Raw genomic sequence first — 25,604 nt, forward strand, 5'->3', positions numbered from 1 at the left:
TTCAATTTTGTTGGAAAATTGCTTGGCCCAAAAGGAAGCTCCTTGCAACAATTACAAGAAGCTACTCAAACAAAGATGGCTATTCTTGGACGTGGATCTATGAGAGATAAGAAAAAGGTTTGTTTTTTTTTTAAGTGGTGAAAAAAAGAGGAAAAACATAAAGCCTATAGCAATTTCAATCAGTTCTTTGATCATTTTTAAACATTTCTATACATCGAAATTTTGAAAAAAAAAATTTGGCATAAAAGCTAATTTTCATGTATGAAACCTAATTTATACGAGCATCGGATTAAATGAAATTGAATGATTTAAAAATTAACAGAAATTACATTTTTACGTCAACATACACCTTCATAATCTTCGGAAATTCAACTTGATCGAAAGGTTAGGGGTTTTTCGTTTTAAGACAGTGATTGAGAGAAAAGTAAAAAATCGATCTATTTAACTTAAATGATTTTTACTGAAGCTAAGAATAATCAACAGACAAAAGAGATAACTTGTAACTGATTTTACAGTGTTACTGGTTGCAACTAAGATTTGAAATAAACTTGAGGGAATTTAAGAACTTCAGAACGAAACGTCTTAATTACACACCCTTGAACCCCGGATTCCTTATAAGTTCCGTAGCAACCATTAGTGAACATAATTTTCTCCTCTAACCTTAATTTTTCATAAGACAAACAGTCTAAAGTGGAAAAAAAAATCTACGAATGTCTCAACTTTCGATATAGAGATTTTTTCGATATATAGAAACAATTTTTCTATATAATAAACATAGAAATTTGCTGGGATTGTGATGTATAGAAAATTTTGATATGTGGAAGTTTGATATATGGAGGTTCGGCTGTATAACTGAAGCATCTCAGGATCATTCCATTTCAAATTGCCAAAATTAAATAGTGGGCCGTGCCATCATGTCTCCGATTTTTTCCATTATTTTTTTAAGAGTAGATATCTATGAGAAAAGCTCAAATTATTTTATTTTTTGAATGAAAATTATGTTTTGGATTATTTTCAAAAGTAAACAACTTTTTAGCAATTAACTATTGATACAAATCCTTTGAAAGTCCAGTATTAATTGTTTTGAAAAGTTTTTGGCCTTTTTTTAAGCATAAAGGGGATTTAAAGTAATAGAAAACTTGTATTTTCTGCAAAACAAACTTTTATTTTTTATTTCTAAACAACAAAACACCCTTTTTTACATTGCAAGAGAATTATTTAAATATGCTACAAAATCCCATTGAAAAAACAAACTGACTAGATAGAGTGGCAACACCTAACTATTCATAGAATACTTTCTGTTCACACTGAAAGAAAAAAATATTAGCTTGAAATTGATATCAAATTCAACTTAATTGGTTGAAATATCAAGAAATTAGATTCTCTGAATTCGTGCCAAAACGGCAACTCCAAAAAATTGATCAAAAATCGAATTTTTGAAAATTCTCCAAAGCGTAATTTTCATATAAATAATCTTAATAACAATTGATTTGGACTTCTCTCATAGATATCTGTTTGTAAAAAAATAAGTCAAAATCTGACACATGACTGCACATGGCATTGGGCGATTTGACGTGAAATTACCCCTCGGTTACGTTTTGAGTAAATCCATAGATCCTGATATTAATAGAATTGGTTATCCTTAAGGAATTCAATATTAAGTAATTGTTTCTATAATTATTTTCAAGAACCAAACTAATTAAACCTTTTTATAATTATAGGAGGAAGAACTTCGTAACCAAGGTGATCCAAAATACGCTCATTTAAATGATGAGTTGCATGTTGAAATTACTGCATATGCTGCACCCGCTGAAGCATATCGTCGTATGGCCTCAGCAATTGCTGAAGTGCAAAGATTTTTAATACCTGTAAGTAATCATTTTATGGAGTTCTGGCTGAATCAAAACATTTTCTAGTTAATTATCCTGAAAAAAAAAATAAATACCAATTTCTAAGGCTATTACTCTTGCTATTTCAAATTGTTAGTAAATTAACCGAAAAGATCTGTCCATAAATGATGCATTTTTGAACATCTCCCCCCTTTCTTTTGCTGCATGTCATGCTATTTTGCATCAATGTATCCTTAACCCTGACGGTCCTGGGTTATGAGTAATATGTGTGAAGTTCTTTTCTATGAAGTTTTTTTTTTTGGAGTAACTTGCCATGTAAATCAAGTGCCCCACTTTCTATCAATGCCTTGCTATTGACCTGAGTCTCTGACCGTTTGACAATGAACATTTAGCATCGGCATAATCAGGGGTCTGGCCAGAGGATATTTGGGTCCGTTAACAGACCCTTCACAAAAATCCGATCAACGAAAACGGGCCTTTCACAAAATCCCGACCAAACAAAACGGACCTTTCACAAAATCCCGATCAAACAAAACGGACCATTCACAAAATTCTGATTAAAAAATCGGATCTGTCACAAATTCTTTATTGAAAGAGCAAATCTGAAAGCAAAATAAAGCATATTTCTGTGTATAAACTGATAATTTTTGGAACCTTTTTTTAAGTCAAAGGGATCAGCTTATACAAAATCGGCTAATTTTGAAGAAAAAAAAAATCGGACTCTAGCACTCCTGCAAGTGATAAATAATTGCTACTGCCAAATAAATATAATGGTTGTTTGTCTTACCACATCTAATTAGCAGCTGTGTTGTTGTAAACTTTTTTTTTTTTTGAAAAGGTATTGGTAAGCACTTTTCTCGCTCATGATTTAATAAACAATAATAATATATATATCTCCGAAAGGAACTTAGAACTGCAAAGGGATAGTAAGGGTGAGGAAAAAATATGATTGCTACAGATAGGGTTACCAACTTTAAAATTATCACCACTTAGCATCTGGCGTTGAACCTTTATAATACCTTAATTAGAAAATATTCTCATTTTGCCAGCTAGTCAATATTTGCGTTTTTACGGTGCAGTGCAATGTTTAATTGTTATTTTGGGAGAAAATTATACGGGGTTTTGATTTTTCGATGCTAACAAGGATGATTAACTTTAAATAAGCTCTTTTAATTACCGTTTTTTTTCTTTAGATGTCTACATTTTGAAAAATACAATCTTTTAACATCCAATATGAGAATCATATTTTGTACTTTTTTCAAGCTAACTTCGCTTTATTAGGACTCAAATAAATGAAAAGTATCTTTATTTCTGTTAGAACTCTCATTTCAAGTTTTTAAAGCAAAATTCCATTTTCCGTTATGAGTCAAAAATTAAAATGCTGAATAGATGGTTTTTTTTATTTTTTTAGGGGGGGGGGGGTCAACTGTGTCCACAGATATTAATGATATGTGTATCATAGGACTCTAAAATGCAACTTTAGAATAGTTTTTTTATCAAAAATATTTCTTTTACAAGTCGTTTTTATACTTTTGATGCCTTCACTTTGAGAATTGCAATCTCTTTGCATCCGCTATGGGAATCCGATTTTTCGAATTTTTGATTACGCTTTGTTAAGAGGTAAACAATTGAAATACTTTTTTAATTTTGTTAAAATCACAGAATTTATAAGTTTTAAACGAAATTCTGTGCTTTTTAAGAGTGTCTTGGGTCAAAAAGTTGAATGCTGAACACTATTCTGAATTTTATTTTATTTATATTTTTGTTACAATTATTTTAAATACTGTACAGAAATATTTCTAGTATAATTTAACATAATGTAGAATGGTAGATAAATATTGATATTTGAAAGAGCTATGCCCCCCCCCCCCCCCCCCCCCCCCCCCCCGACAAATATCAGAAAAACTCTCCAAAACTGATTTTTTCGACATAGAAGAGGAAAACACTCAACTTTAAGTTTAATTGATGCAGTTTGTGCCATCTCTAAATTCTAAAATTTCGTTTTAACAATTTTTTTTTTTGCAAAATTTTTTGGTTTCACAAAATTATTTGATTTTTTACCAAAAACGGACCCTGTGAAAAATCCTGGACAGACCCTTGATAATGGCAAGAGCTTGGATCAGGCCCTGACATAAAAGCAGCCAAATAAATACTTTCCCTGGTTTCTTCGGTTTTATTTAATTCGGAAATTCTATTTTCAAAAATATCCCTCTGTATCATAGTTAATTTGGTTCTATTTTTGGGAAACATGCCCTTTGCCAGAAATTGCTTTCTGCAGTTGATATCTAAAAGATAGAGCTCTTAATTGTTTCAAAAGTATTGCAAATGTTGCTTTAGTGTAGTTTAATTTTTTCTTGTAACCATATTTCATCATTTGTAACAAATCAGTGTCAAATGTGTTATTTTCTTTTAGGAAAATGCACAGCCATTCGGAGGTGGTCAAGTAAGTTAATATTTCTAACACATTTCATGTACTAAATCATTGATATATTTGATTATGCTGTAACATGAATGCCAGCTCTCCCAACATGTTCGGGGATACTCTGGAATTTAGTTAGTCTCCCAAACTCCATATTGAAGTTATCCTCCCAAATTTTCATCAAAACAACAAAATTCCCTAAGAAAAGAATTTTTCAGCTATTCTGATTTTGTTGACGATATAAGAGAATCTTTTCCCTTTCTCTAATTTCATCTCCAAAGACTACTGTAAAACATTCCAGATAAAAAAATTATTGTAATCTGGTTTTCTAGTTTCTTATGCTTAATTTTCAAACATTGAATTTCAGGTTCTGTATCTTCTACATCAGCAGTTCTCATCGGGGGGGGGGGCTAAAGTTTCGCAAAATAACAAGGGGGAGTGGGGTATATCGGATAAAATTAAAGCAGTTAAATTCGATTGTTCACAAGTGAATATTTAATAAGTGTCGGCCCTCTCATTAATCTTGTGAAAGTGAGTAGTGTGCATGCCAATCTCACCTAGATCCTAAGTAACTTCAAAAAATTGTATTTACTTTTCATCATGGATTTCTTAGCTCTAGACAACCATAATAAAGATAACCATAAGTTAACTCAAATGTTCAAAACTTTTATTTTTAAGAATTAAGTTTTGTATGTGAAACTTTTTGGATTTTTCCTTAATTACTAGTTTTCATCTATCCCAATCAGCTCCACTTTCCTATTATACTAAAAGATTTGTAATCTAAGTCACATCTAAAGCAAACTTTAGTATAAAAAAACTAAAACACTTTGTTGTGAATGAACTGGAGGAAGATAAATTATGTAGGCAGGTTCGTATTTTCAAAGTTATTTGGGGGGGGGAGGGGGCTAAGGGTATGAAATCATTGCATTATTATAGGAAAAAAGCATCAAAGTACTAGCAAAAATGCATAATTGTATTATGTTTTAAAAATCCAGACAGGGAGATTGCCCAAATGACGGGTATGTATGTAGGTAATTTGAAATTGAGAAATAGGGGGAGGGGGGTATAATAAAGATAACCTTACAACTTTTAACAAGAATATTATTAAACGATGAGTAAACTAAAATGGAATTTGAGCTATGTAATGCAATTTTGAAGCTAAGTCAACATTATTGTAAACAAGAAATTGATTTAATAGAGAACTCAAGGCATTAAATATTAATTTTCGAAGTAGTAATAAGAAGTGGTATCAATTTGAAATAGTTAGCCTTAATAAAATACAAGCTTCTTGAACCTTTGAAGCAAATACTTTAGCATAATGAGCAATAAAAATAACAGGTTTAACTCTTTCAAATAACTTGAGCTAACATGATTATTGAAATGTTGCATCTTAATTCCTTACATGAATACCAATGAATACCAATTGAAATTAAATCATTTGTTTTATGAATTTCATAAACGTAAGATGGTTTGTAAATAAAAAATAAATCCTCATTTGGTAATGGCATGCGGAGTATCAGAACTTACATTCGAAACGCAATGATGGGCAGAATTTACAAAACCTGCTTTCGAAAATTTTAAATTAAAAACATTTTATTTCTATTTAAACTAATCCCAAAGGAGTACTACAATGCACTTTATATTGAGGTTTGTTAAATGGTGAAATTTGCATTATTGTGCGGTTTACATCAACAGGACTCTCACACAGGTCATTGCATTGAACAACAGTGCTTGCTTTTTTTTTTTTTGAAACAAATTTTGAAAAATCAACTGAGTTTTTCTAAAAGGACCTAGACATTCAGAGATTGTGTATACACTCGAATACCTCAGACGATATCACTAATGAAAAAACAACTGGTCTTAAAAGACATGCGTAAATTAAATTACCCTTTTGCGAAAATACTGCGAGTGTTTGTATATATTTCTTTTTTCAAAGCAAAAAAATGTGTCAGGCTCGAGTTTTCGGGGTTCTAGTGCTGATTATATGACTTTTAAATACTTTTTTAAAAAAACTTTAAAACACACTATTTTTCATCTCAAATTTAGAAAATTTCCCGCGGCAAGACCCCCTCCCTCCATTTTTTAAGTCGGCGTCTCGGGGAGTGCCCTTCCATTCAAGTCAAATGTCCTACCTTATATCAATGCCTAGACGGCACTGCACGGCTCCCCATAAAATAGAACGAAAAATCTCTTACTAAGACAAGTGACATGATTTAGTTGAACTAGAAAACTTGTAAACCAATTTTTAGATTTTTACTTCGAAAACGGCAAGTCACGTACTGTTTGTTTAAAATCATACGCACCAGAGCTTGTTTTTTCATTCAAACATTATACGAGGGACGTTTTTAATGTAAGTTCCATTTAGAAATTAAAAAAAAAAATGAGTATAGATGGAGCATTGCCATTTAGTGCACAAAAATCTACCACCCTTGCGCTATGTTTTGAGACTGCTCCCGTGATTTTCCAAGCATTTGTCATAGCGTGGTACAGGTTTTTGTATACTTAATCGTAGAATATTGCAGTCTGTGTAGTCAACCGTGAGGTAACATGTTCTCTGAGCTCATTATTGCTGTTGTGCGGCAGACCATCTAGGAAAGACTTGAGATGCCGAAACAAATGAAAGTTGCTGCGAGCGAGGTGGGGGCAGACCAAAGGACGTTCAAAAACGTCCCAGCCAAAGCCCTGTAAGAGTTCTCATGGTCGTCTACACAGGCGGCAAATATGTACGAATAGGTATACAAAAACCTGTACCACGCTATGACAAATGCTTGGAAAATCACAGGTGCAATGTCCAGGTGTCGAAGTGATCCTATATATCCTATATTTCCTATATTTTCAAAAAAGTATGAAAATTGTCCTATATTTCCTATATTTTTGGAAAATGTCCTATATTTCCTATATTCCTGTTTTTTATCCAATTTATTTCTTTAAAACAACAGTAAACGAACTATCTGACTTCGGATTTTTCGTCGAAAGTACGTGTGCAAACGAATTTGCAAATTAAAAAACACAACTCACTAAATCCTGCAACAGGCATCTTCTCTCATTGGCCACAGCAATATGACGTCACTGTAGTGGGTGGAGTTTCGAGAACGAATTCTGAAGTTGGTTTTAGAATTTTGCGTTTGGCAACAGCAGTTTGTTTTGTTTTCCAGCGTGGTTTTTTTTGGTTTTGTTTTCATTGTTTTTTTTTTTTTTTTGGTTTTTGTTTTCGTGGGTATTGTTTTGTGTTCAGCTCATTTTCTGATCGGAATGTTATAATAGTCTTTTTGCAACTTTTCTTTTTGTGGAATTTTATGGAACAAAATATCTGTGTGTTTGTGCTACAAAGCATTGGTTATTTCCTGTTAGTTCTCAACACAAAGACGGTTTTTATTTATTTATATAAGCTATGTTTGTGACACTTCTATCCCCGCAAAAATTGTGAGTTACTGTGTTAATTATCAATAAATTTCACTTTGTTCTTTTTTTTTTGTCTACAAAGTACACTTTTTTCAAAAATTATTCTTTCAACTACAGGAAAGTCATTTCAGGTGTAAGTTATAATTTTGTTTGAAGGGTTTTTTTTAAACAAAATCATTGATAAGAATAAATAAATAATATGCATGTATTTCTTTTTTCACAGCGAAACTATTCATATGTGTCCTATATTTGTCCTATATTTTTTGTGGAAAATGTCCTATATGTGACAAGTCGATCACTTCTACCCCTGAATGTCCAAATATCTAAACGGACCTTACTTTAAAAACAAGACTCGTATATATACAATTATGTTATACAATCCATTAAAACAAAAGTAAAATCAAACTTGCAATATAATGAATTAAAGAAGGGTACTTAACATTTAAAGATGTGTCAACAAAAAATAAGCAGAACGGCAAACTCGATCAGACACATCATTTAAAATAAAATGACTCGTTATTACTTACCTAAAGTACCTACAATTTAACTGTTATCGAATGATAATTGGAGATAGGTAAATGAGTGGTGGGCATGCGTCATATCCGATTTTGAGTTATGCATATAAAATTTACAAGCAGTTTTATGTTCTTGTGGCCGACTACTAGAGCACTTGCCCTATTTTTTGGAACCCTTTTCGTTGACACACTGCTAGAACCAACACTGCTAGTGTACCAAGGTGTTGTATGTTTCATATTGTTTAATGAAATTTTTACTTAAAAAAATGTGAAGAATTTTTTAGTGGATGCATTTTAAGAAATAATATCAAAGAATGGCTGAAGAGATTTAAAAATTTGCTAGAGAATAAATTAAACTGTTGTAATAAAAGTTGCAAAAACTTTCAGCATAGTTCAAATCTACAGGATCCAAAAGGATTGTAGTTTTTAAGGGTGCTCTTCACTGAGAGTCTGAAAGATTCGGATCTAATGTTAACCTACGGGGAAAGTTGGAGCTTGTTTTACAAATTCCTGTAAAGTTTTCGGATCCGTCTTTTTTTCTGAGTATTTTTCAAGACCATGTCTGTTTCTTTTAGTTTTTACTTTTTTGATGTGTCCATTCTCCGATTTTTTAAAATTCGAGAAAAAATGAATTTCTTCGAAAACGAGGTACTGTTGGACATTTCGCTCTGTAAAACATCTGCAACTCGTGCTATCGAAATTTTAAGAACGCCCTGACACGCAAAATATTTCCAGCTCTCTTTTGAGATCTTGTTTGAAATAATGCGACCATTTTTTAAACAAATATCATGTTCTAACTATTGAAAAAAATTTCAAAATACGTTCACTTTTTGCATTCGCCCCGCCCTTTATTAGAAACCTCCCCTTTTTGAGGGGTAAAAGCTAATGGGGTGTAAGATTTATTACCCTCTCATTAGTTCCCCTCAATGACCTCCGCTGGACGTCCTTTCTTCTTTCCTCTTTTCCTAAGGCTTTCGTGAAGAATCAAGTGCTTTTGAAAGTGAATCCATGTAGATGCGTGCTATTAGCTGTTAAATTCGCAACATCTGCTTTTTTTTCAAATTTGTGGTTTGAAAAGAAATAGATTTGAAAGGAATATTTCTGAGTCAAATTGTTTATTTACAATATAATGAACATTGTTACAATGCTGTCGAATGCGAAAAGTTGACATTTTTCCCTTCCAGTAGAAAAATATTTTTATACATAGATTAAATCGTATTCCAGATACTGGGTATTTTGCATCGTTTTACATGTGTTTTATGTTACTACAAATGGTACACACATAAAGTGCTTTCCACAGCTCAACAAACATTTTTGAAAATTATTTGTGTCTTTAAGAGCCAGACTCGTCAAATTTCTTTGGAAGGTTTGGGAGGTGGAAAATTCAATAGCGGAAAACATTCCGTACACCAACATACTCATTAAATACATAGAAAATCATGAAAAATATATTAGCAATTTAATATGATTCAGTTAATGTAAAAAAACACACCGTGGTAGAATTACTAAGCATTGTATGTATTAGTTTTAATGACGTTTTCAGCCTTATGTTGCCGACAAAGCTAACTAAAATGTGAACAATATAGAATGGGGGTTACAAGTTTTCACTGTTTTCTATTTTCATTCTCAGAAGCTAGATCAACATTTTAATACAATGTAGAAAAAATTAATTACAGGCATAAAGGTTTTCAGGTCACATAAGCACCCCCCCCCTTAAAAAAACATCATTAAAGATCGTCTTAAATTTCGTTTTTATGGCTTTAATTTCAAAAAATTTCGGGAAGGGAGTTCGTGAAAAGTCCTTCTTTGACCATAAAAAAAAAAAAAAAAAAAGTTGCATTTTTGGATTTCAAAAACCTGCATGTCCCCAACGTTAATAAAGATGGCCTACAATCATGTTTATAACACTTTAAAAATTTTGCCTCCCCCCCCCCAACATCACACTAAGACTGCGTTTTTAGACTATTTCGAAAAATTTCGGGGAAAGCTTCCGAACTCCCCGTTTCCTAACAGAATTGAAGAACCTGAAATTGTGTTTTTGGCGTTTCAAGTTCAAAAATTTGCTGGTGGAAGATCACAGGACCTCTTACTTCCAAATACTACCAGAGATCGTCTAAAAGTGCATTTTGAAAATTTTTATTTTCGAGAAAATTAAAAGGCATAGCCCCCAAACAGAGTGCTTGGGAAAATAGGGAGTATTTCTGAGTAAATAGTATGCTTACGATAAAGATCATGTTAATTAAATATAGAAATGGTTCCCTCTCCTAAACAAGAAGCTAAATCCTTTCTCTCGCTGTATTTACATATTACTAGGAGTCAATAGAATAGAAAATGTGGGATCTCAAAAAAGATTTTTGTTCTATACGAATGAAAATTACTTGATAATCATTGGATTAGAACATTCATTTTATTCTGTGACTGAAGACAGGATACGATAATTTTTCGGCACAGAAGTGCGTAACACAGAACTTAAAAGAAAAAGTTTGTCTTGTTTGTTTTTTTTTTAATTGTGAACCCTTACTTGTACCTATAATTGCTTTCCTAAATGTAAGCTGTTCATTTTCATTTTTGTTTCAACTTTATGTATTTCTTGCAAATCTGTTTCTTGCCCTTTTTTTATTTTTTATTATTGATTCATTAAATGCAAGATGCATGAAAACGAGGCAGAGCGATAAAAAACTTTAAAATCTGGCAGAGCGAGGCGTTGAGATTTTTTTCATCTAAGTATTTCGAGATTTTTTTTTTTTTTTTTTTCAGGCAGATATACATGTAGGTAATATTTTCGTGCCTTCTGAGAAAAAGGACAACCCTTAATATTTATTATGACAACTAACGAGGATCAGACACCAACAAGACTCATTAGAAAATTTTAATAAAAACTCAATGTGTTGAAGTAGAAGCACTATCAGAGCCGTGTCCAAGGGGGAGGGTTTTAGGGGTTAAAACCCCTCCCATTGAAAAAAAAAATTAATGAATCATTAAACGATTTTCCAAAACGTATTTTAAGTTTTAATTAATTTTAGAGTTAAACTCTGATACAGTATTCACCCTCTTTAATATTTCCCCATGTTTAACAATTACCATTTTCTTTAATTGTAGGATGTCCAAGCCCCTTCGCTTCTAAGTGCTTGAAAAAATGGAATGGCTGGAAAGTTCGGCAATGCTATAAGCATGCAAGGGAAAATTATCTAAACGAATATTAGACAATGACGTCCCCCCCCCCCCAAAAAAAAAAACTTAGGAGCACGGAAAATGGTTACTTTGCTTACTGTTTTTTTTTATGGTACGCCTTTAGTGTTGGATGAATTAGTCGTTTCACACGTTAGGAAAAATCTTTCTATGCGGAACAGCAATTTTTTAACACAATTTTTATTTTCATTAAATTCCTGTTCAATGTTATTTGATGGAAAAACAAAAGAAAAAAAAAAAGAAACTAGAATTAGGTGGCATAAAAGAAATATGTATGCTGTTACAAAATGTTCAACTGTGCAAATAAGATTTCATAAAAAAAAAAAAACGCAAAACGTATAAAAAAAAAGTCTAGTTATCAAACTAAAATGAACTATTCAACACGCGTAGTTAGTTTTCCTTTGACAGCATAAGTTACATAGGTAAAAAGTTTCAAACCCCTCCCTTTATGAAATACTGGACACGGGCCTGAGCACTATATACACTATATGACCAAAAGCATTGGGGACACTTTCAAAAATTCACATGTTTAGGGATTTCTCGAGAAATAATAGACCAATTGCTCTATAATTTGTTTCGAATAAAATGTATACTCTAGTTGTCATTTTCCAATAAAAATTAAGTCTGCTATTCATTTAGGGGACCGACAACAAATTGAGTAAAAAAGTTTTTTGATAATTTTTCATTGCAAATTGCTGGGAATAAGCTATAATTTTCAGAAATGAGTTAAAAATCTATCAAAAACTTAATTTTATATTTTTGTGAAAGTATCTCTTATACCCATGGAAATATAAGCATTTCTTTCAAAAATGCAAAATTTTTTTGAAGGTTTTCGCCTTATATTACGCAGAGTATTTCGTCAAACGTTACTAAACTTTTAAAATATTTGACAGCATTTTAGAGAAACATAATAATAAAATTTGAAGTTAAAATATTGAAAATTTGTTGAAATATGAACAGTTAAAGCTATTAATTTTTCACTGCGCAGACACGAAAGATAAGAATTTATAACGTTCATAATTCAAAGCTCAGATACATCCTACAATCCACGAAAAAAATTCCACCGCAATTTCTTTAAATTTTAAAAAGGTATAAGCGATCTAATGAGACGAATTTCTATAATTCTAGGATAGGCGACGAATGGTAAGGGATTGTTAGCAAACTAGCAACACTTTCCTGCCATCGTTACAGAGTGATTCATGATAAGAACGGATTATTTGTTGCTGGTCCCCTAAATGAATAGCAGACTTAATTGTTATTGGATTTGACGTCTGGAGTATACTTTTCATGAGAAAAAAAATTACAGAGCAGAGAGCAATTGGTCTTTTATTTCTCGAGAAATCCGTAAAATTGTGAATTTTTGAAAGTGTCCCAATACTTTTGGTCATATAGTGAATGTAATACCTCATGTATTTTGCCGAATTTAGTAACTGGGAATCTGAAACTCTAAAAGTGCTAGGTTTAGTTTTATTCCAAAATTTCAACGCAAGATAGTTTACAAACATTGAGAGTGGGGGAAGGAGTGATTTTTGCCTTTGAGCTTGGAGCAGGCTGAGCACCCCTTGCATACAAAGATCAGAGAAAAATCTTTAATTTTTCAAATTCAGGAAATCCTTATCCGTAGCCGTCCGCGACTTTGCCGTTGTTATGCTCAATTTGAAAGAACTTTCACCATAACAACCCCTTGAGAAATGCTATCGTAGCCTTCTCATCTGCATATAGTACTTAGATAAATAAATAAATATTTTTTCAAAAAGAAAAGGATTCAAAGATAAAGATTAGGGGAATTTTCTGGTCACCAGTGGTGAGAAAAGGCATTTATAGTAGCCACATTTTTTTCTAGTCGCCACTACATTTGTAAAACGGGTAACTAACCAACAAAGTAGTATTTAATTTAGCACTAAAATATAAATATTATCAGTTCAAATAAAGGTTAATGTAAGTAATTAGTGGCATTAATGTTTATTGTACAATCAAGTATTAACTATGCAAAGAGGATCTAGTTTCATTTTTAAGAATGTTTACTGCTAACTCGGATGGGGTTGGGAGAGTGGCAAACAGGCAGAGGAAGTGAAAGAATTTCGCCAACCGATAACTAGTTAGTCCCCACTTTTATTCGGCACTCGATTTTTCAGATTTATTAAGTAGGATCATCCATTTTTAAAGAATATTTTTTTGTTAGAATTTGGAGTTCATTTCGTTAAAATTCAGTGTGGTCATGTAGGCTATCTTTTTTTTTTCCTTCCTTTTTTGATATTATCAATTTTCAATAACGAACATTTTTCTAAAAATAAAACGAATTTATAAATTTATTTATTGCAAATATTCATTCATTCGTTAATTTTTCCTAGATGAGATCAGGAACCGTATTAATGGGGAAAAAAATCTTCGTTTCAAAAATTAATTTTAGTGCGAATGCAAATAAATTAATATCACAAGCGGGATTGCAAAATGCCGCGCCCTTTACACTGAGTAATTTTTCTTTTACCTATGTAGTCAAGACTCAAGAGGGAAAGAACTAGAATTTCCTTGGAAGGGTCTGTAAAAAGCTGCGGTTTCATTTCGCCGTCAGCTATTACCTCCTTCGACTACTCTGCACAGCAGGGGAGCGTCCGGTCTGTCCCCCTGCAAAATGTGACAGGTCACATGATCCACACTTTCATCGGCCACCGCTCGTTCTATTGGTTGTTGAAGTGTCAATCACTTCACTGATGAACATTGCTTTCGTTTAAAGAAAAAGCCCATTTTCAAGCGAGATCGTTTTTCTTTCCCACTGAAGAGCAGCCTTAACACTGCATGTAATTTTCTGTGAAGCATGTAATCTGGGCTAGAAAAATCATTAAAATTTTATATGCTGTACTGATCATGTTTGTCTAAATACATGTTAAAATAAAAAATTCTACACAGTATTTTTTATTGCCTAATAATAAAATTTGAATTCGTCATATAGCATTAATCAGATTAAAAAAATGACTTGACAGCTTTGTATCTGAATCAAGAATTATTTCAAAATAAAACATTAAAAGAAAATTTGATTAAATAGTACATAACAAGTCATTAAAATTACCAATACGTAATGAAAAATTGTGATAATTACATGCCCAACTGGGCATGTAAGGGTAGAAGATTAATGCCTGATTGAAATTTTTACATGCCACTGGCGTGTCGGAAAGATATAATTTTCGAGCTCTGGTGTGGTCCATGTTGGCAACTTTTGAAAAATAAGATTTTTATTTTTGGAATCTTTGAGTTTGCTCTTTAAATTTATTTCATTTCGCTGTTATTCTCTGGTGTGGGAGGGGGGGGGGGGGGGGTTCTGATGTAGGAAATGCATAATTCTGGATATCTCTGAAACTTGTAGACTTTTTGCAACAATGCTCAAGTGAAGAAAATCTACTGGTACTAGAAATTTTATTAAAATGATAATAAAACATGAATGCCAGATCTGGTGGTGTTGCTCCCTTGCTGCAGACTGGTTCTGCCCTCGGGTGGTGCACATTTGACTCTCCTTCATCCCTCCGATGAGCCTATAAAATGAGTACTAGGCAGGCTTAGTAACTAAACCCTCTCAATTGAGTAGGTAATGTCACAAACTTACATTTGATTAAAGTAAGAAAAACGTTAAAAGCACAAATTTGCCTTTTTTAACGTTGTTTTTCTTACTTTACTGCTCAGCACAAAAGGTATTTATCTTACATAAGATTGTGCTTGGAAGGATTAAAAAGATCCCTTATTCTTCCGTATAAATACCATGGTGAAAATTACAGTATTGCTATATTTAGTAATCTACTGATATTTTCCTCCTAGTAGATAATGGTAGGTGAAAATATTGTCCAAATCTTTGTGCAATTTTCTCTTAAGCTTTCCTTTCTCTCGTTTGTTAAAGCTCTGTTAATTTTCAGGAATATTTTGACGAAATGCACCCACCTCAATACATGAATGATGGCAAGCCAAAACCTCCGTTTGCAGCTGATGGGCCATCAATGAGAGGGGGTCCACCAATGCCCCCCAGACCTATGGGCCCACCGATGATGGCTGGCCGCGAAGGCCCCCGTAGGCCTGCACTTGCACAGAGCACCTATGCCAGTGAGGGAGAAGAGTGGGGAGCTCCCAGGCCTTCCCCCAGACGAGGTGGATTCAGTGGCGCAGCTCCTGCTCCTCGACCTGTAGCTCGGGTAAGAGTTGTTTTATTCTAAGTGTAGATAGTTATCAGGGCCGATTTTGCTACCGTTTTTCGGTACTTTCACAAAAATCAAGTAATAAAATCAGTAGTTTCACAAAAACATCGAAAATTTCACAAAAATTCGCATTTTAAAATATGAAATTTGTTTCTCTGTTTAAAACAAAATATACTCTTAAAATAAAATTATAAGCAGGTTTATATGAACAATAGCTTAAATAGAAACCTTTTTGTAGTATTTTAACTCATTTTTAGCTGTTTCACACCGAAGTGTATTTATGCAATAGTATCACAATCTTTCAACATCTGTTTTGGGAAACAGTTTTTCTCATTTCCTATATTGTACACAGTACATAGACCATTAAGCTGAAATGTCGATGGTATTTTTTGTACTTCTTGGGTTTTCAGCTCCCCCCCCCCCCCCCAAAAAAAAAATGAAACCTGTTAAAAATACTAGATGACATTTACACTTTTCGAACTAAAATTTCACTTGTTCCACTACTTCTTTTAAAAAAATTAGGATGTGTCTAAAATTTCACAAAAACAATACTGATAAAAAAAACCTTTCACAAAAATAGAATGATGCATTATTTCACAAAAATAGGTAGCAAGAAAAAAATCCTGGATTGGCCCCTGCTAGGGTGTCGGCCGCCCGTGTGCAAAGACCTAATGTGCCGCCCCTCAAGAGTAATTTGCATATTTTAACTAATCTTTAACGTCTATATAAATCCTTCTTTAAATTTCTATGCCGAGTTCGAACTTGAAAAAAGTGGGGGGGGGGGGGGAGAGAATATCTTATAAAAAAGAAATTTTTTATAATAAGAAACTCCTTAGGTACAATTTATATCTTTGAAGAAAGTAATAGATACCAAAATTTACTAGTCGTAAAAACGCATTTTATAGTAAGATAAATAACTTTGTGCTGTTGTAAAGAAACAAAAAGTAACAACGTATAAAAAGCACAAATTTGGCAGATTACCATCTGCGAATTTGTGCTTTTTATACGTTGTTACTTATCGCATTTTATAGTCTTTCTTCGGTGACATCAAAGATAAGGGACGGAGGAAGGGGAAGCGTGCGGGGAGGTGCCAGGAGTTCAGGGGAGGAGGATTACTCCAAGAAAATTATCAAAATAGGCGTATGAAAAATATTTTTAGTTAACCTTTAGTTGTGTTTGGTTGCAAGGACAAAAGAGCCAAGTATATTCAAGATGCATGGAGAAATTTTCGAAATTGACATCAAATATCGCAATTTTACAGGGTTCGTACGCTCCTTATAAACTCCTGCTTTTTCAGAAAAGAAAATAAAGGCCCTTAAAACTCCTGAATTTTGCTATTATCTCCTTACAGACTCCTTATTTCTTTATTCTACATGACCTTAAAGATTTTCTTTTATCGCCAATCTGATACGAGTGATTACGTTACACCAAAATTTACCGGAATTCTGGTATTTTTTCCTTTGTTAATACCGGAATTTTTTTTTTTCGTGAGACTATTTTCTTCCCTACATCCAAATTTTTTCCCAAATTTCTAACGATTATGCCGATACTTATTAACAATTAGCACCTTGTAGACTTGTTGCAGTAATTATTCTAAATTATTTTGCTGGAATAAATTCTTTTATTTGCCTTTTGTAGACTTTTGATGCTTTCATTTTGATTAATGCATTCTTTTTGCATCCGATATGAAAATCAATTTTATTTTTTTTAATGCTGATTATGCTTTTTTGGAGGGCAAATTAATGAAATTTCTTTTTATACATATAATAATCACCAAGTTAAGTTTTTTAAGCCAAATTCCGTGCCCTTTATGCGAGTCTGAAAGTTAAAATCTAAGTCGCTGGTTTAGTTTGATTTTTGCTTCAATTACGTCGATTGTTATTAATAATACGTTTATTGTAGAGCTCTAAAATGCTATTCTAAAATAATTTACTTAAATAAATTCTTTTATGTGCCGTTCTTTATACTTTTATCGTGTTCATTTTGAAAATCGCAATCTCTTTGCATCCGCCACGGGTATAAGATTTTTTGCATTTATGATGCTTACTATGACTTTGTGAAGAGGCAAAGAAATCAAGTTCATTTGTAATTTTATTAAAATCATTAAATTGAAATGTTTTTAACGAAATTCTTGTTCTTTAAGAGAGTCGAATGTCAGAAAGTTAAGTACGGAATCGCTGGCTGAAATTAATGTTTCAATTTCTTTAAGTGTTTTAATACATACATAACATCTGTAATTGCCAGGGTCTGTGTTTTTTATTTTTAAAAAATCGAACTTTTATTTTTTATTTAAAAAAATTGTAGATATTAATTACTTAACATGAATAAACATAACATATTTTATACAATAGATGAAAGAGCAACTTAATAGCTAAACAGTGGTACCACTATTTCCTAGAATTATAATTTTCATTTTTTTAGAAGAAACTCTTAAAATTTGACAGTTTTCTATGTTAATCAGTGCAGTCACACAAAAGTTTTGAAATGGTCTACAAAATTTTGATCTATTTTGAAGATTAAAATAATTTGTACAATTTTTTCAAAAGGATCCATAATAAATAGTTAAATTGAATTTTCTGTGTTTCAATCTCGTATGAGTAACCTTATGTTTCTATGCCAAAATCGAACACAAGCTTCACCGAAAATTGTTGTGTTTGAAATTAGTGCTTTTGTATCATGTAAATATTTCAATTATTTTGATAGTTGGAAGTTATTTTGACCTCTACTGCTTTCAGTCGGTTTATTATAGTTCTCATTTTAGCAATTGTTAAGTCTTTTTTTTTGGTTAGGAAATTGGTAATATTTGTTTTGTTTCTGAGAAAATACTAATTTTCAATCATTATCACTTATTTTTTATTGTCAAAGTAAAACATATTTAATGGTTACTCCCCCCCCCCCCCCCGGTTTTGAATTTGATTTGGAGACGGCTCAAGTCAAAGAAGCAGTAAATGCATATTTTACTATAAATTTAGTATGTTTGTGCATTCAATATAGTGTATGAAAGCAAAAATAAATAATATTAGAGTTGTACATATTTTTTCTGTAATACCTTTTAAAAAATGTCTTTAAACAAGAAACTAGTCCTTAAAAAGTAAAATGAACTCCTGCAAAACTCCTTACTCTTAATTTTCAAAGTAGAGTATGAACCCTGTTTTAGGAACTTTTTCGAGACTTTAGTTGAAAGTAATGTTTAAGTTCTTTCCTAAAATTCTTTCAAAACTGAAATCAATTTGAAACTATTTTTTAAGACAGTAGCTTAGGAAGGATCGGCGTTCTTCCCGAAAAATCTCCCAAACTGAAATTTTAAGCCCCCAATTTTGGGTTACCTTTCTTGACGTTGCAAGAGGGCGATTCAATCGTCTCTCATCAAAAGGTTTCGAAATATAAGTTTAAAACGCAAATTTAGGCTGTCTTCGGTGAGGGTAGGGAATCTGGCGGCTATCCTCCGGTAATTTCTCGGCACTATTTTTTCAAAAACCCGCTTTTGGCTAGATTTGAAAACAATAGGAGAAACGTGAAAATATTCCGAACCAAAATATTTTTCGGAACTGAAATCTATTATAAGCTATTTTTGGGAAGGAAGGATTTTGGAGTTCTTACGTGGATATTTCTAAAATCGCAATTTTATATTATCTTTGGTGACGTTAACTATTCTGGGAAGCTTCTACGGATTTTTCGGGTTTTTTTCAACATTAATATCTGAAAAATATAACTATGGACTTTTGTCCACTTCACCTCGACGATTGACGGATATGACCTAGCGCCGTAAAAGTTACATAAACCTGGCAGTTCTCCTCCAGAATTATTTAGAAACATAAATCCCAAAATCGTATATTATGCATTGTTTGATAACGATGGGACTAAGAGCGTGCGGGGGTTCAGTGTGCTCTCATGAACTGTGTTTTTGAAACTGAAGTCAATTTCAGGTTAGTTTAGGCAGGAAGCTGTGGCTCCACAGAACCGTCTAAAAACGAAATTTTCAGATTGAGAGATTGCGTTGGAGAAAAGGGGGATCCGGGGTCTTTCCCCAAAAGTTCTTGAAACTGATGTTTGAAACACGCAATTTTAGTTTGTTTTTCAATACGTTAAGTGAGAGGGGGTGGAATTAAGGTCTTCTCTAAAGACGCTAATTGAGACTGTCTTTGGTAGTAATGTTTTCGAATGAATTTCGGGGTCCTCCACTGCAAAATTTCGAAAAATGCGAAAGCAATTTTATATGACGTTTGATAGGAAGGGCTGTCGTCTGAAAACAAGTTTTGGATTTTGGAGCCAACATTTTTAGGCTATGTTTGATTAAGTTAAGGTGGAAGAGACTTAAATGTGTCCTTAAGATCGATGGTTCAACTAGTGAAATTTTCCGAAAGTCCTAGAAACGCAAATTTAAGCCTTTAGTTTCGTCAAGGAGGTCATGGCATCCTGTTGGATCTTCGTTTTGGAGCTACATTTAAATTTGCTTCCCGGGGAAAGGGCCCTGTCCTCCTACCTGATCTGAAATTGGGCAGTTCATTCAAGATTTTAATCAGAAAAATTGTCGTAAAGGGGGAAAAGTACAACATTTTAGTACGTCATTCATATATGTTACTCTCAAGGGAGTCGCAATTTTCCACTTTCTCTCCATGCATCTGCGATTTTTAAACAGAGTTTGTTATAGTTTGTTGTTTGAAATGCTTGCAAGAGTATCTAGTCAGTATAGCTTTTTTTAATAAATAAAATGTCTTCATTGTTTAGGTCTATAAAAGCTTGGGGGTAAACATTAGTGGCCGCCCTCGGTGCTCCTTTTAGACAGCACCATTTCATGCTTCAGAAGGGGGCCTTTCCCCTCCCCTGTATCTATGCCTGATTACCGGTTCTGTCACAAACTTTGCAACCAAATGAAGCATGTGTGTTAAGAGGGGGTCCGGGACACATTTTGAAATTTTTTTATTATATACTTAAGAGTTTTGAATTTTTTTACTGATTTACCATCTAATTAATAAGCAAAATCACAACATAAATATGAAAAAAAGAAAAAAATTTATTTGAATTTAATTTTTTTTTTTAAATGGGGTTGCTTTAAATTGTTATAACTCAAAATATTGTTGGTCAATTTTTTATTTTTTTTCAAAAAAGTATGCACAAATATCTAAGCTTTAATTTTTATTCGGCGATTTTGAAAATGTTGATTCAATAAAAAATATTTGAAGAAAAATTCGAAAATATTTTTTTTAAATCATATTTTTTGCAGTAAATGTTTTTTTCAAAATCGCCGAATAAAAAATTAAACTGTTTGAAAAAGACATGCTCCAAATTTCATTACTTTATCTTCATTGGTTCCTGACTTATGAGTTTGAATGCAAGAAATCGGGAAAAATTGCATCATGGAGAAAAACGCGTTTAGAGTTTTAAAGTTTACATATTAGTTAGTTTAACACATTAGTTAGGTGTGGCCAACAAAAAGAATTATGTCTTTTGTTCTAATAAAGATATTAACACGATTCAAGCATACTTTTAAGCAGAAAAACGGAGTAATTTTTTAAATGATAAAAAAAAATGCAAAAATTGAATATTTTTGTGTCCCAGACCCCCTTAAGAGTAGATATTAATGGACAATGAACCAACAAAATTTTCTCTAACATTATATTTTTCTTAAACTATGCTATGCTGTCGGGAAATCTACACATACTTTGACAATTGAACATTTAAAAGTCAGCATATTTAGTCTATTTATTATAAGTTATCTTGTGAGAAATTCTTGAGGAATTTTGCTCGATTATAAGAACTACATGATGCGGCCTGCAGCCGCCCCTTGCTTTGGCCGCCCTTGTGCGGCGCACACTCTGCACACCTGCTAGGATCGGCTCTGATAGTTATTAAAGCATAAAAGCATTTTCTTACTCATTTTGAATGCTTAACAAATTCTGCTGCAGTAGTCAAAAAAGGGTAAAAGACCAGTTTTGAAATCGGGGATGAGGTTTTGCTGGAATTTCGGCTTTTTCTGTTGACTTTTGAAACCTTTCCTCCTTTTTTTGCTTTCAGACCTTATTTTTTTCAAAATCGGAAAAAAAATACGATTTTTTTAAATCTTCGGTCCTTGATTTCTTATTTGTTCTATCTTTTCCCCTTGAATCTTCATTATCCGCGATATCTGCCAAAAACGTACGTTTTGGAATCATGCCAACGACGTCAAACACGTGCTGCGCCGAAAGTTGCATGCCTCGTTTGAGATTTCAATCTTTTTGCATCCTGCAAGTATTTCAATTACTTCTAATGTTGGGTGGTTTTTTACTATGTGCTACCTTATATCTGCTTATTTAATTCATCATTTCAATTTTTTTTTTTCTTTAATTTATTTTGGAAAAAATGCAAAACTCAATCAAAAAATGTGGCTTAGCACCCACAGTCTCTATTTAATTTGGCATGGTTACTTTTTTGTGTATTTAAGAAAGTGTAAATAATGTTTATGGTGAATCTCAAATGGTTTAGGCTTTACAACCTGTTAAAAGTTTTGAGATTGCATGATTAAATGAGGCAGCTGCAAGTTGTTCTTTTTATTCCAAAATTGTATTAAGTTTTCAAAAACATATTTTGGGAAATAACCAATCGTTTATATACATATATATTTATTTTTAATTCTTACTATGAAAAGTATTCTACCACAAATTTTTCGCTGTTGTAAATTTTTACTTTGCAAACAGACCTAATTTTAAAATTTCTGTTCTCACTTGTTTAACACTATAAACTGAAATGATGCAGCCAAGATTGAACTCTGGCTCTCCCAACCCTTTGTTCAAAGACTCAAGGGTTAGAAATTGTTGCCTCTTTTTCAAAATTTTTGTTGAATTTTTGAGTTTAATGGATTCTAGGTTCTATTTTGATACGATTTTGGATATCGTCCCTTTTACGAAATTTTTTTGGATTTCCTCCTTTTTGCTCTCAAACCACTCTCATCCCTGTGAAATTTTCGAAAAAATATTTCTCCTTGTAAAAACCAGAAAATTGGTAGAGGTAATGTTTAGCTCTCTGTTGACTATCATGGATTGTAGTGGCTTTATCTGCCGCCTCAATTTCTCTTTCAAATCATCTCTCAATTTTGAACTCTGAAAGAAACTTGAGTAAGATTTAAATTTTTTAAAGTACTTGAAACAGTTGATCATTTTTCATTGGAGTGTTCCATTAAAATTTTAGAAGCTATTTAAAATTCATTTGTGGATGCTTAAACAATATTTAATACCCTAGGTGGGTGATGTGAACTGTTGGGGGACATTGCCCATTAAATCCACTGTGTGTTCCATATTTTGAAAATTTAAATGACTTGTGCAAAAATAATGAAATGATCAGAATTATTACTGGTTGCATTAACACTACCACCCATATGCCACATGCTGCCTGTTTTGTTCAGTGTTTAGAATCTTGAACCAATAGCCCAACTTTCAATAGGTCTGAATCATTTAATACTATGTGTAGCATCTGGCCACTTATATTTTAAGCAACTAAACTACTGTTTTCAGTATCGGAACTCAACTGCAGCAGTGAGAAAAGAATGTTATATAATAATTTGCTATTTGAATTTTTTATAACATTTTGGTGTTCCAGTTTTTGATGTTCTGTGATCTGGACTTGACTGCAGTCTGATAGTTTCTTATTGCTGGTTTAAAGCGGGCTGATATTTAACCCATTAAATTGAATAACGTAACATAACGTGGTTTTGTTTTTTATTTAATTTAACAAGATAACGCAAAAGCGATAAGATCCTGCATGAGAACCTAGTTATGTTTCTATTATTCTGGAAGTGAAGTTTATTTCCACCAGTATTCTATTTTCTTCTTCCCCCACCCCCATTTTTGCAAAATAGATTAAGATAAAATCTTTTTTTCATAGGGTTATGAAGAGCCTGCAAATGATTATAACAGTTATGGTGAAAGTTATGGTGATTATAATTCAGGGTATGTATTTAGGTGGTTTTATTTATCTATTTTTTCCTCTGTAAGTATTAGCTTATTAAATGTGCTCTTTTTTTTTAGAAATGCTGTATCCTACTATGACTATTCTGCTGATGATGCAGGATATGCTGATGGCTACGCAGGTAAGTTTTGTTTATAAACTATTATACTGAGTGCTTAAAATATACTTTCTGTTCCTTAAAATGTATGTTTCATTTAGATGTTATAGGTTATGAATAGTGTAAACTCTTTTATTTTTAAAAAAGTTATTTTGTTGGCATTAGGCTTCACAGTACAGTAGAACACCAAAAGTATATCACAGTGCCACTTCATTTATCATTTTTCTCCATGGTGCTGGCTTGGTTATTTTAAAAAATCTAAACTACTTGCAGTCCCAACTAAATCGGATTTTTGACTTTCTTTGAGGATTCAGTTCAAGTGTGCTAGGGATTTTTCTGGATGAAACCATCAGTTTGTATGCTCCTTCAATACTCCTTTATTCAGGAAATTTTTCGGAAGGGCCCTTCAAACTCCTTCATTTTAGTTCTAACTCCTTCAAAACTTTTTTAGTTCAAGGCTACACAATTTTCCTCTGACAGTAACATAAAATACTTCGATTGACAACTTAACATCGTCACGAGGGCAAAGGTATAAGGATGATTTTGATGTAGTAATTTTGTATATTTATATTTTTCATGAAGATGTGATTTACAAATTAATCACAGAAGTCATAAAAGTTTTAAGGGAAAAATATTAGATGACTAAGACATTTCATGAGTGAAGTAAAACATGCTTAAATGGTGCTTGGCTATTTTTTCCAGTTTTATGATTATTGCTTTTCCCTCCACCAAACTCCCAACAGCAAAAGTCAGTTTATTTTTAAAAAAAATTTTTGAAGATACATAAGTAGAAGTACTATATTAAGTGATTGTGTTAAAAAAACAATCGTTTAGTAAATCGCAGTTACGATATTGTAAAAAGGGTCATCCACAAGTGATGTTAAGCCTTGGGGGGAGGTTTTCATGAAAATGTGACAAAAGGAACAGAGAGGGTGACAAAAAGTGAAATCACTTAGTTATTATAATAATGTGACATGTGATGAGGAGTAGTAAGGTGAGGCATGACACTTTGTGACAAAGGGGAAGGGAGGCAATTATATTGCAAACAGAAAGTAACATCCCTTAAGGTTAGCCCATTGGTACTCCTTCAAAACTCCTTTATTTTATTTCTGAAATTGAGTACGAACCCTGAACAATTTCCTGAACAAATTTTTGACCCCCCCCCCTCCCCCCCCCCCCCAATTTGTAAACCAAAAACCAGTTTTATGGCTAATAGGGTAACATGACTAGGGCCACCGTGGTACAAGAAAGGCTCCTTGTCAGTGTGAGCGCCAGGCCCCTCTCAGCCCTAAGACTAGCCAAATTTGACAACTGAGTTGGCCCCCCTTAAAGAGTAGGCCCCTAGTTTCCAGACTAGTCTGAAATGCACTTCCGTTGGCCCTGAAAATGCATGGCTGCTGCAAGTCTATTTTTACAATCTTGAAAGTCTGGATTTGTATTGTTCCAAATTAGAAATGAGACTACATCTGATTATAAGACTACACTTGTTAATGAATTCTATTGTTATTGTAGTCGCTGCCTTTAAATGAGCCTTTCAGGTTAGGTTTGCCCGTACTATTGGTATTCAGATTTTTTGATCCATCCTAAACACTTTGCCTGGAAAATGTTCTGTTTTCTGTTGTAAAAGATATTTCCTTTCAAAATTCTTATTCTCAGACTCTTTATTTTTAGATGAGTCTCGTGGACCAGTTAGAAATGCAGGGGGTGCTCGAGGCAGAGGTGCCGGAAGACTTATGACTCATCCATATGGTGGTACTGCACGACGTGGATACTAAACTGATACATTACACTTTGTTTTTACCATCATAGTACTGTTCATTGATAAAACATAATCACATATTCGAAGTTGGTAGTTCAACTCTCACTGTATTACATTGGGTTTAATTATGATCAAGCATTTTTGTGCCGAAATACAAATTCCAACTCATAACAGTATAAAGCTGGCGTTTATTTCATCATTCTTTAAAAAAAAAAAATGTCATTTTCACATCAATTATCAATAAATTGATTTCA

General features: G+C 32.8%; 1 protein-coding gene across 1 annotated transcript; it reads left to right on the forward strand.

Annotated features, from left to right (window-relative positions):
* Nucleotides 1-25,604, forward strand: LOC129233485 (KH domain-containing, RNA-binding, signal transduction-associated protein 1-like; the record flags this gene model as incomplete). The annotated part of the gene is made up of 7 exons (XM_054867506.1): nt 1-117; nt 1,722-1,868; nt 4,264-4,293; nt 15,278-15,550; nt 23,411-23,475; nt 23,554-23,615; nt 25,263-25,604. Coding segments are annotated over 7 exons (798 nt in total), but the record flags the coding sequence as incomplete, so codon positions are not given.

This window comes from Uloborus diversus, unplaced genomic scaffold, assembly GCF_026930045.1.
Source record: "Uloborus diversus isolate 005 unplaced genomic scaffold, Udiv.v.3.1 scaffold_455, whole genome shotgun sequence".
Lineage (NCBI taxonomy): Eukaryota > Metazoa > Arthropoda > Arachnida > Araneae > Uloboridae > Uloborus > Uloborus diversus.